Raw genomic sequence first — 13859 nt, forward strand, 5'->3', positions numbered from 1 at the left:
CGCTCCTATTCATACCTGAATATCAAACCTCTTGTTCATTCCCTTATAAGAGTAGAAGGCTATATTGGTCGTTGTAAAAAAATGGTATGGTTTCGATTGTATCTTCTGGGGGTAAGGTCCAGTGTCCTTGTTTTTCCAGTTTTCAATCTTGTCACTTTGTCAAAGAACTCTAACTCCGATCATTTACATAGCTTTTTAATTCAATTGATATTCAAAGAATTTCAAGGTGAAAATTTAATTCAATGATCACCATCTTTAAAGTAGCATAAGTTCATTTAAATATCCTTATAAAAAAAGCTGAGAAAAGACAAAAAACAAGTTCAAACAAGATGTTGCAAATGGAATAAAACATCATTATAATGCCCCATTATTCCTAGAATATTGAGTGTCTAATTGGATTAGGGTCTTCATTCGCATTCTCTCCCCATCTCTCGATCATTTCTCGTGTCAAGACTCCTTTATCGACGTGTTTTTCTATCTCTTCCATCAACGGTATGCACTTGTCAGTGGGATGTCTCAATTCCCCCATATGAAAATCACAAGCACTATTCGGGTCATAGCCATAAGCAAACGGGCTAGTCTTCACTCTCAAGGGCCTCAGGGTGAGGTACTGATTCTTGATTAAAAGAGATAACAAGTCAGAAATGGGTACTTGATAAACCTTGAGGGTCGTATTTTTCCAAGACATCTTTTGTGGCTAGTCTCGGATTACTTCTCCTTTAATTTTTCCCTCGTCACTTCCTATTTCCTTCTCCTTTTTCTGTATCAGAGAAGTCTCGAGAGTTGAATCATTTAATTATGTCTCACATATTTTTTGTCTTTGATTTCACCTTTCTCCATATGCACTTCATTTGTTTTACCCCTATCGATTCCACTAGGGGGTTGGCTCTCAACTGTTTGACTAAAACTGACTGGTTGTTAGCATTCATCTCTATACTTCCATGTGCCAAAAAGATCTTGGACTTGTCGTTTGAAGTTACCACAATTCTCGATAGAGTAACCTCGGGCTCCAGCGTGATATTCACAAGAAACTTTCTCATTATACCAACTCGAATAAGGGGGTAACAGAGGCTTAGCCAGACGTGGAGTAATCAGCTGAGCTTCGAGCAACTTGGGGTATAATTTTCTATATAAAAATGAAGGGAAATTGAGTTGAAGCTATTTTAACTTCATTTTCTCTTTGCCCTTATTATGACCCTCTTGATTACATAATAAATGATCATTGAAATATTCATTTTGAAGGTTTAACTTTTGACTAACATCTTGTGGGAAACATTGGCTTGTAGATTTTCCCTTATCAGTAAGTTATGAGCTTTTGAGGAGCTTAAGTTTTCCATCTTCAAATCATAATGACCCTTCCGTAATGAGGTTTTGAACCTTTAATCTGATAATCGCACAACTTACCGTAGAGTGGCTAAAATCTCCAGAATTATAGCCCATGAATTTTTGAGACATTGCCAATCTGGATGCAAATAAATATTAAGCCTTAGAGGAATTGGGGTTATGAGGCCACTTTCGAAGAGAAATGGTAACAAGTCTGAATATGACCCTTGTAGACACCCGTTTTAGACCGGGCTTAAATATATATATATATATATATATATATATTATAATTATTGCTATTTATTAATCTATTATTATTATTATTATTAATTTTATTTTATTTTTTTCTTCAGGCCCCATATTCAACCTCCACTACTTCCACTACATTAGCTTCAACTCCACACTCAACAAAACGTGGGACACTTGCTTCATAATCCTTGCTTCATAATCTGGGGAACCTCCAGCTCCTATAAATGGGGAAACGATACAACAACTAAAGTGGGGGCTTCCACTTTACCTGAAAACACAAAGCTGTCCAGCAACAAGACCGTAAGGAGGATTCGTGTTCATGGTGGAAACGTGAAGTGGCATGCACTGAGTCTTGACACAGGAAACTACTCATGGGGAAGTGAGGCCGTGACTCGGAATACCATGATTTTGGATGTGGTGTATAATGCATCTAATAATGAGTTTGTTCGTACTCAAACTTTGGTGAAGAGTGCCATTGTTCAGGTTGATGCTGCTCCATTCAAGCAGCGGTATCTCCAGCACTATGGTGTTGACATTGGTCACAAGAAGAAAGAAATTGCTGGAGGAACCAAAAAAGAGGGAGAGGAAGGTGAAACTGCTACAGAAGAGGTGAAGAAGAGCAACCATGTCTTGAGGAAGCTGGAGAAGCGTCAACAGAATCGCAAGCTTGACTCTTATATTGAGGACCAATTCAGTAGTGGTCGTTTATTGGCTTACATTTCTTCACAACCTGGCCAGTGTGGTCGTGTTGATGGGTATATCATGGAGGGCAAAGAGCTAGAATTCTACATGAAAAAGATCCAGAAAAACAAGGAAAAGAGATCAGTTATCCACGCCAACTCATTCGCAGATATAATTGTTGTCGAGGCTGCCCCCACTCAATCAAATTGATGTTAATCTTGTTTATAAAGGACTTTCGGAGTTCACCCAGAAGCTGAGCTCAATCACAGCTGATTTGGAGAAAGCTAAAACAAGGAGAAGGGAATGAGCTTACCCATTCGACCGAGGCATAATTGTGGCGATCGGAGGCTCCCTTCATCGATCCGAACGGTCAACCAGTAGAAGACAACAAGAAGAATTACGTACTCCGACCACAGCTCGATCCAACGGTTTGATCTCCCATAATTGAAGGTAAAATGACCAAGATTTTCGTTTGCTTTCCTCACATTTGAGTATGAAAGAATCGGCTGCTAAAGTAAATGGTAGGGTAAAAAAACCCTTTAAAATATGATATACACGTAAGACTCATTGGTTTCAAAACCCATACCCATTTGCTTCATATAACCACATGTATATAGTTTTTATTTTTGTTATTTTTATTATATTATTCTTATTTTTATTTTAGTATTTTAGTATTTTTATTATTATTTTTCCTTTTTTTACTAACTTTTATTTATCTTTGTTATATATTGCATTTATTTTATTATTATTATATTAATATTTTTTTCTTTTTTTATATTTATTTTTATTTTATAATCTGACAATATTTTTGACTTTAGGGATACTTTAATCGATCGAAGGTAAGTAATTTGAATCGAGTTTTTAAATTTAAATTTAAAATTTTTCCATAAAGACAACCGGAAAATTAATTGGTACCGAAAGGGCGGTTCAAGGGTGCTAATCCTTCCTTGATCGTAACCGACTCCCAAACCTGACACATTTCTGGTAAAATGCGGATCAAGTAAGATGGTGTCCAATCCACCTAAACATTTTAAAATGATCGTGTTGAAAATATTTTTATGTTTCGATATAACAAACTAAGTATAAATGAATTTTAAGATTTTACAAAGATTTTTATAAGTATATTCGATTCAATCGAATATCAAATTATTACTCCAAGTCTTTCAAGATCAATTTCAAACCTTACTAAATGTGTAAAATTGTGTTTTATACTTACTATATTTATGAAACAATTTTCACAAAGAATTTTGAACCGAAATCAAGCCTAAAATCAATTTTTCAAAGGGATGCACCAATCCATGCATCGATGCACCAATGAATAAATTGAACATCGAATGCAGTTTATGCATCGATGCACTCACCATGCATCGATGCACTCAGATTTTAATGAAAACATCGAATGCATTTTATGCATCGATGCACATACCATGCATCGATGCACTTAGGCTTATTCAAAACATCGAATTCATTTTATGCATCGATGCACACTTAGTGCACCGATGCACTAAGTGTTCCAACGGTCAAAATATTTGAATTTTACACTTGATGCACAGATGCACCTTGTGTATTCGATGCACTCACGCTCTCAACTGATTTTATTAATTGTTTTCATACTTAAACGGCTCTATTGACTCCACTAATCATCCCCAACATTCAGAATCAATTGAATGAGTATTTAAACAAGCTTAGAAGCCATTGATCAACAACAAGAAACTAGAATCAAGAGAGAATCAAAGAGAAAGCATAAAACTCATTGTTTGAGCACTTCAAGCCTATTTTTCATTCAATATTCATTTTTCTTTCAAGAACACTACTTGTACTCAATTGTATTCATTCTTGAGTTTTCTTTTCTTTGTTCTAGAATTGTGCAAACACATTTACCTTATGAGGTTTTTCATTAAGTTTGTAAATTTGTAATATTCTCTTTGAGAAAGAGTGTTCTAAAAAATTGGGGTATATTCTTGAGGGAGTTGTAAGGTTATCTCTTTGGCCTCATAAGAGAGAACAAATTAATGAATTTGTTGGAAAATCCTTAGTGTGGATAGCTAAGGTAGTGGACGTAGACTTTGGTTGAGAAAGTCGAACCACTCTAAATCGCTGTGCAATTACTTTCAATTTTCTACAAAAGCTTCCACTAAAATTTTAATTGCCAATTCACCCCCTCTTGACCATATTCGTCGATCGATTAACTCAATAATTGGTATCAGAGCCTCACTCATTTGAAGGTTTAATCACCTATTGATTCGATACAGGAAGAGTTACATCGATAATCAAGTCATCAATGGCCTCTACTTCAAACTTCAACTCTGGTCTTGATTCGATGCCCGTCAACAAGCCTCATTTCTTCAATGGAGCTAACTATGCCTATTGGAAGAATATGATGATGTATTTCATTCAAGCAAGTGATATGGGAGCATGGAGTGTTATAGAAGACAAATATATCAAGCCTCTCACTCATCCAAGATTGTGGAGTGAAGGAGAGACAAAAATGTTCCAACTCAACTCCAAAGCCATTCATATCATATTTTGTGCTCTTGGACCAGATGAATACGGAAGGGTTTCATCTTGTACAACCGCCAAAGAAATATGGAATAAACTATAAGTCACTCATGAAGGCACGGACGAGGTAAAAGAATCTAAAATTAGTCTTCTAACACATATGAAACCAAATGAAGATATCAAAGCTATGACGAATAGATTTTCAACGATTGTCAATGGTATCAAATCATATAGAGAGATCATTCCAAACGAAAAGCTTGTGAGGAAGTTAGTTTACTCACTTCCAAAATCATGGTAATCAAAGAAGACGACAATCATCGAGGCTAAGAACCTAAAGTCCTTAACTCTTGAAGAGCTAATTGGTTCCCTCCTCACTCATGAAATGATGCTTGAAGATGAGGTGGACCTCGATAAGATTGACAAGACACCAAAGGAGAAAGAGAAGAAGAAAAACATTGGAGTTGCTCTCAAATTCACAAAAGATGAGAGTGATTCGGATAAAGATGATGATGACAAGGAAATGGCATTGTTTGCCAAACGGTTCAGAAAAATGATGACGCCTAACCGAGGAAGAAAATTCAACGAAATGAAGGCTTCAAAAATGAACCAAAAGAGAAGGACCCGATCATTTGCTATGAATGCAAAAAGCCGAGGCATGTTAAATATGATTTCCCGCAATTGAAGAGAAAGGGTCAATCAAAGAACAAGCACAAGGCTCATGTAGCAACATGGAGCGATGAAGAAGGTTCCGATGAAGAAGGTTCCGATGAAGAGGAACAAGATGTAACAAACTTGTGCTTGATGGCATTCGGGGAAGATTCAAAGGTAACCTCTAACTCATTTGATTTAGATGATTTATCTTATGATGAGTTATTAGAGGAATATAATGGGTTGGCTTCGGATTATGAGAAATTGTTTTTAAAATACAAAAATGATATTTCAAAATTGAAAAAAAAAATAACCTCATATCCAAGACCAACAATGATCTTGAAAGTAAAATCAAAGATTTACAAATCAAACTAGAAGAGTTTGAAAAGAAAAATACTGATTTACAAAATTTACTTTCAAGAGTCAATGATGCTCAACAAAAGGAAATTGATGATCTTAAAGCTTCTTTTGATAAATTCGAATCAAAACGTTTTAAAAAAATGAGAAAATTCAAAAATCAACTTTGTTAGAAAAAGTTTTAGAAACTACAATCATAGAGGTCCCTGAAGAACCTCTAATGGAAAAATCGTTATAAGTATATGGGTTCCTAAAGAACTCATTACTACTAAAGATAAGGATATCCTACACAAATGGATACCTAAGGGGACTAGGGTTTTGAAAACTAATGAATATGGACCCAAAAGAATTTGGGTACCAAAAATCAAAAATTAATCTATGTTAGTAGGAAAATGAGCATTGCTACAAGGCACTGGAAACAAACTCAAACTCATGGTACCTTGATAGTGGATGCTCAAGACACATGACCGGAGACAAAAGCCAGTTCATAGAGCTCAACGCCAAAAATGGAGGAGAAGTGACTTTTGGTGATAACTCAAAAGGTCACATTGAAGGTATAGGCACTATAGGTGATAACTCTTCCATACAAATTAAGAATGTTTTATATGTGAATGGATTAAAGCATAATGTTTTGAGTATTAGTCAATTTTTTTATAAGAGATTCAATGTCATGTTTGAAACTAAGGGTTGTAAAGTTATTGACATTGTATCTAATCGGATTATGCTTGTTGGTCATAGAATAGGAAACATTTACATGGTGCATTTAGGTTCTATAGATATGACTAATTTATGCCTAGTTGCTAAGGATGAGCATGATAGTTGGTTATGGCATAGGAGACTAGGACATGCTAGTATGCGTGTTTTGCAACGGCTAATTCAAGAAGATTTAGTAAGAGGGTTGCCTAAACTAAAATTTGATAATGATAAAATCTGTGATGCTTGTGCTAAAGGAAAATAAAAGCGAGTTTCTTTTAAATCCATTAATGACGTATCAACTAGTAGAGTATTACAATTGATCCATATAGATCTTTTTGGGCAAACTAGGACTACTAGCTTGGGTGGAAAACAATATGCATTTATCTTGGTAGATGACTATTCTAGATATACTTGGGTTCTATTTTTAAGTATTAAAGATTAAGCATTAGAACATTTCATCACATTTTTAAAAATAATCCAAAACGAAAAAGGTTACTCTATAACTAGTGTTAGGAGTGATCATTGCACTGAATTTGAAAATATCGAATTTACTGAGTTTTGTGATTCTAATGGTATTAGTCATAATTTTTCAGCACCTAGAACCCCTCAACAAAATGGAGTTGTTGAGAGGAAAAATCGAACTTTAGAATAAATGGCTAGAACCATGCTTTGTGAAAATAATTTGCCAAAATATTTTTGGGCGAAAGCCACAAATACCGCTTGTTATGTTGTAAATCGAGTAATGATTAGGTCAATTTTAAAGAAAACTCCATATGAAATTTTCAAAACTAAAAAGCCTAACATTAGCTATTTTCATCCCTTTGGATGTAAATGTTTTGTTTTAAACAACGATAAAGAAAACCTTGGCAAATTTGATGCTAAAAGTGATAAATGAATTTTTCAGGGTTACTCCTTAAATTCTAAAGCTTATCGAGTATTTAATAAAAGAACTTTAGTTGTAGAAGAGTCTATACATGTTGTTTTCGATGATAATACCCTTCTGAGGAAGGATTCTTGTGTTAATGATGGTGTAGGTATTGTACAAGCAAATGACGTTAGACATGACGTTGGAGAATCATCATCAAAAGAAGAAACAAAAGATGAGGAAACTCATGATCCTCTCGAGAATCCAACCATTGAAAAAAGGGAAGTATCTTATCCAAGAGAGTACAACTATGTCAAAGATGGAGAAATTATAGGTGATACATCCAAAGGGGTAACTACTCGATCTTCTCTTAGAAATATTTGTAATTATGTTGCATTTATTTCATGCATAGAGCCTAAGAACATCAAAGAAGCATTAAAACATGAACATTGAATTATGGCTATGCAAGAAGAGTTAAATCAATTTGAGAGAAGTAAAGTATGAACATTAGTTGAAAGGTCTAGTAATAAATCTATTGTAGGTACTAGATGGATATTTAGGAATAAGCTTGATGAAAGTGGTAATATAGTGAGAAACAAGGCTAGACTTGTTGCTCAAGGGTATACTCAAGAAGAAGGCATAGACTATGATGAAACATACGCTCTCGTAGCTAGGATAGAAGCAATTAGAATGTTATTAGCATTTGCATGTTTTCATGAATTTAAATTATATCAAATGGATGTTAAAAGTGCATTTTTAAATGGTTTTATAAAAGAAGTATATGTGGAATAATCTCCTGGTTTTGAAGATTCGAAATTTCCAAATCATGTTCTTAAATTGACAAAATCTCTTTATGGTTTAAAACAAGCTCCTAGAGCTTGGTATGAAAGATTATCAAATTCTTTAATCGAAAAATGTTTTTCAATGGGGAATGTTGACACTACATTGTTTTTAAAACATAAAGGTAAAGATTTATTAGTAGTTCAAATTTATGTTGATGATATAATATTTGATTCTACTAATGATGTTCTTTGCCAAGAATTTTCTAAGCTAATGCAAAGTGAATGAGCATGATGGGGGAGCTCTCATTTTTCTTGGGACTCCAAATCAAGTAAAGAAAAGATGGCATCTTCATCAATCAAACTAAGTACGTCAAAGATATGCTCAAGAAGTTTGGACTGGAAAATGGGAAAGCACATAACACTCCAATGAGCTCATCAACAAAGCTTGACATACATGAAGGAGGTAAATGTGTGGATATTAAATTATATAGGCCAATGATTGGCTCTTTACTTTATCTAACTGCTAGTAGACCGGACATTATGTTTAGTGTTTGCTTATGTGCTAGATTTCAATCATGTCCTAAGGAATCACATTTACTAGCTGTTAAGAGAATCTTTAGATACCTTAAGGACACTCCTAGATTAGGACTTTGGTATCCTAGAGACTCTAGCTTTAGCTTGCATGCCTTTTCTGATGCAGATTATGGAGGATGCAAATTAGATAGGAAAAACACCTCCGGTACTTGCCAATTCCTTGGAAATATGTTGATTTCTTGGTTTTCAAAGAAACAAAATTGTGTTGCATTATCTACCACTGAAGCGGAATACATTTTAGCCGGTAGTTGTTGTGCACAGGTTTTATGGATGAAGCAATAACTTTTTGATTATGGAATTGAAGTAGGTATTATTCCTATCAAGTGTGACAATACTAGTGCTATTTGTCTCACTAAAAATCTCATCTAACACTCTAGAACTAAGCACATTGAAATTAGACATCACTTCATTAGAGACCATGTCGCTAAGGAAGATATAGTTTTAGAATTTGTTGATACTTTGCACAAATTAGCGGATATATTTACAAAACCTTTAGACAAAGAAAGATTTTGGACACTTAGGAGAGAATTTAGGTTTAACTGACCTATCTTCACTTAGTGTTTAAAATATTTTTAGCATTTTTAAGAATAATGAAAAATGCTTATAATAATAATTTTTTATTGCATTCTTTGCTATTAGTTAGGGGGAGTTTATATTCTTTGGTCAAAATTAACTTTATGTTCAAATATAGTTTAAGGATTAATTTGATTGATTGAACATGATTAATTTTCAATATATGAGTTGTCAATACCACTAGAGCTAATTGATTTAGCATTTTGAGTGTTTAAAATGGATTTTTGACATTTTTGTGCTTAATGCATTGATACACTTAACAGTGCATCAATGCATCCCTTTGAATGTGCATCGATACACCATGAAGGTGCACCGATGCACTCCTTGAATGTGCATCAATGCATCCGTCGGGTTTTGATTAAAAACCATGTTTCTCTTCTTTGTCTCAAAACCCTCAAAACACCTCTTTACCACCTCTCTCTCTCTTAACTCTCTATTTGTCTCAAATTAACGTATTTTTTATGGATTTCAATCGTTCTTCAACTCCAAATCCTGCTTATATCATTAATTCGTGCAAAACAACATCACATTCCTCTCAAATTCGAAGTTTTCAAGGTAATATTTCAAAACCTCTGTTTTATTGATTTTTGAACTTAGAACTAGTTTTGATTAGTTCTAGGATGAATATTATATCAGGCATTGATTATATTATGTTTCTAAACTAGATTTCACAATCAATTTTGTCAAAAACAAGCAATTTTTCAACATTGTCTTTGAATTTTAGAAATAAAAAATGCTTTTTTTTCGAAAATCATTGTTTTTTATTTAATTGTATTGTTTTCATAAAAAACTATATGAATTATAATATTTCTAAATGTTATTTTCAAATAGTTTTCAAAAACTTTGCCCATTAGGATTCGGTTTAGAGAACCTTGAATTATTGCAGACTCAATTGAGTTTTGGGATTGATTATTTTGCATTCATGTGTTTCAAAATTGCAGGTTACATTTCTAATTTCGTTTCCTAAATCATGTTAAACCCAAAACGCCCTAGGTCTTCATCGAGTCGTTCAAACCGACCTCCCATTCCTCCTCAAAATCTAAACCCGAATGACCAAAACATTATAAGTTCCTGTTTTAATATACCTGAGCGTCGTAGGGATGAACTCTACCATATGTATATGAACTCTTTCCAATCTTATAGAATCAGGGAAGAGCGTATTCCTTCTGTTCAAGCCATTATTGATATTGACTTCGAATACATTCTGATTCTCAAAACATGGAAGATTGATAAACTATTTTCCCTAAAACCTATCGTCTATCATCAGTTAGACCGCATTTTATACTCTAATGCGGTATGTATTCAAAACGAGACTCAATGTGGGACTATAAGAATTAGATCCTATCTTTTAGGACAATATATTCATATTGACTCCGAGTCTATCGCTTCACATTTTGGGCTAGATGAAAATGGTTTATATAATGAGAAAGAAAATGTGGAATATCCCTATGTTCCAAATGCTAGTGTTAGTACTCTACGATCTCATCACGATCATTTTCTTCATTTGATGATCTCTTGGTGGTTTAGACCATCCGGAGGTAGGTACTCCACTCTTCGTATTAGGGATTTATGGTGGATGCACTGTATCAAGAATAAGAACAAAATAAACTTGCCACACATTATATTTACTGAGCTAGTGGATACCATAAACATTATTCCTTCAAAACATGTCGAAACATTAGTTTATGGATGTCTTCTTAGTAACCTTTTTATCAAACTCGGTCATAACTTCTCTCTTGACAATCCAATTCCTCTCCAAAACCAAATCAATCTCACCTTGTTGAAGAAAGCTGATTGGAAACAGGACGAGAAAACTGGTCAATGGTTATCAACCCTCTAAGCAAACTCCGGGAGTGAGTTCTTCACGAGCACCTCATGCTCCTAGCTCTTCTAGTGCCCCTCCTCCTTCTCTGGCACTGGCTATAGATGATGATCCCTAGCTTCAAGGATTATTTCAAGACATTGACGATCCCGATAATGCGCCGGCACCACAAGAGGATCAAGTGCCTCCATATTTTCGTTCGTTTTTGGAGACATTTGATATACAGTTTGCTTCCATCGAATCCCATTTGACTGCTAACAATGAAGCGGTGAATCATCGCTTAGACACTTTGGAAGCTCAACATATGGAGTTTCAAAGGCAGATGCTTGCACGTATGGATGCTCTCTCTCTTGAGATGCAAGCACGATTTCCTCATCCTCCCGATCCTCTGATGGAGTAGATTTTCCTTGTTATGTTTTCTTGGATTTAAAACTTGGATTGATTTTGATGTTTCTGGTTTGTTTATTTTGGATGATTTAATGTTTGGATTACTGTTTGGTTGTTTTAGCTATAAGAACTTAATGCATATATGTTTAGTTTGGTTTGAATTTTCTTATTTTTGCATCATTAGACATATATGAGCAATTTACCATTTCACATTCGATATGAATATTGATTATGAAACTAATGGCTAATCTCTCTTTTGATTGTGATCTTAGCAGCTTAATCTTATTATTAAATAAATTGGCTAAATTTTTTATAGTCTTTTTGATTTAACAAAAAAGGGGAGAAGATGTATCATAGTAAGGGGGAGTAATTTTCAACTTTTCAAATTGATTTCAAAAATAAATTTTTTTAACAAATCTTAAAATTACTCAAGTGTTTTGTTATATCAAAAAGAGGGAGATTGTTGAAAATATTTTTATGTTTTGATATAACAAACTAAGTATAAATGAATTTTAAGATTTTACAAAGATTTTTATAAGTATATTCGATTTAATCGAATATCAAAATATTACTCCAAGTCTTTCAATATCAATTTCAAACCTTACTAAATGTGTAAAATTGTGTTTTATACTTAATATATTTATGAAACAATTTTCACAAAGTATTTTGAACCGAAATCAAGCCTAAAATCAATTTTTCAAAGGGATGCACAGATGCACCAATCCATGCATCGATGCACCAATGAATAAATTGAACATCGAATTCAGTTTATGCATCGATGCACTCTCCATGCATCGATGCACTTAGGCTTATTCAAAACATCGAATGCATTTTATACATCAATGCACACTTAGTGCACCGATGCACACTTAGTGCACCGATGCATACTTAGTGCACCAATGCACTAAGTGTTCCAACAGTCAAAATATTTGAATTTTACACTTGATGCACCGATACACCTTGTGTATGCATCGATGCACTGGCGCTCCCAACTGATTCTATTAATTGTTTTCACACTTAAACGACTCTATTGACTCCACTAATCATCCCCAACATTTAGAATCAATTGAAGGAGTATTTAAACAAGCTTAGAAGCCATTGATTAACAACAAGAAACAACAAGAAACTAGAATCAAGAGAGAATCAAAGAGAAAGCATCAAACTCATTGTTTGAGCACTTCAAGCCTATTTTTCATTCAATATTCATTTTTCTTTCAAGAACACTACTTGTACTCAATTGTATTCATTCTTGAGTGTTCTTTTCTTTGTTCTAGAATTGTCCAAACACATTTACCTTGTGAGGTTTTTCATTAAGTTTGCAAATTTGTAATATTCTCTTTGAGAAAGGGTGTTCTCAAGAATTGGGATATATTCTTGAGGGAGTTGTAAGATTATCTCTTTGGCCTCAAAAGAAAGAACAAATTAGTGAATTTGTTGGATAATCCTTAGTGTGGATAGCTAAGGTAGTGGACGTAGACTTTGGTTGAGAAAGTCGAACCACTCTAAATCGTTGTGCAATTACTTTCAATTTTCTGCAAAAGCTTCTACCAAAATTTTAATTGCCAATTCACCCCCTCTTGGCCATATTCGTCGATCGATTAACTCAACAGATCGATTACGACTCTAATCATTTCATCTAAGTCGAACCCCAATTCTGGGACCAACCAAAAGATGGTTATGACAATTTGTCGACTTTGCTTGGGACAGGTAAGTGAGTCAGGTCAGAATTAATTTTCGGTTGTCTTTTTATGCGAAAATAGTAAATTTTAATTTTAATTTATTATTCGATTTCAATTGTTTATCTTTGATTATTTTTCAAATAAATAGTTGTACTAGTTTTTTTTCAATGATTTCATATTTTCAAAATTTTCATATCAGGCTCTATTCCCGAGCTCCATACCATTTTTAAGTGGGGGTAAAAGCGATGCCTTCATGAGAATTTATTCTCCATGCGAGCCTAGCAAGTAACCTTTGGGATTCATATACCTTATGTCTTCGTGTGAATTTATTCACCGTGTGGGCATAAGGGAATGTTTCCTCTCGAGTTTAACTTAGTCCACATAAGCTTGTAATGGGTTTAGGACTAAGGGTCTGGCAAGCTCAAGGGAGCATCAGCAAGGAGAGCTTGGGTACCTTTTTTAGAACCTAAACTGGGAGACTACAAGGAGTTTGAGCCCACCCTAAAACCTCATTTCAAACCCTAATCTATTTTGAGATTATTTCCTTCTTTATTTTCTGTTCAAAGCATGTGAACTAGAAATTTATGCGTTTAGGACTTGTTCAAAATTAACATGCGGGATAGAGATCATGTCCGGGTAGGAATAATAAGCATGTGGGGTAGATAACATGTGGGGTAGAACTTTTTATTTTAATTATTGTTTTG

At 34.2% G+C, this 13859-nt stretch overlaps 1 protein-coding gene across 1 annotated transcript; it reads left to right on the forward strand.

Moving 5' to 3' along the window:
• The first annotated feature begins 1363 nt into the window (after positions 1–1363).
• LOC120116825 (40S ribosomal protein S8-like) lies at positions 1364–2463 on the forward strand. The gene is made up of 2 exons (XM_039137242.1): positions 1364–1368; positions 1788–2463. Exons 1-2 carry the CDS (start codon positions 1364–1366, stop codon positions 2461–2463), a joined length of 681 nt encoding a protein of 226 aa, XP_038993173.1.
• Positions 2464–13859: the final 11396 nt, after the last annotated feature.

This window comes from Hibiscus syriacus, unplaced genomic scaffold, assembly GCF_006381635.1.
Source record: "Hibiscus syriacus cultivar Baekdansim isolate YM2019G1 unplaced genomic scaffold, ASM638163v2 tig00000916_pilon, whole genome shotgun sequence".
NCBI lineage: Eukaryota > Viridiplantae > Streptophyta > Magnoliopsida > Malvales > Malvaceae > Hibiscus > Hibiscus syriacus.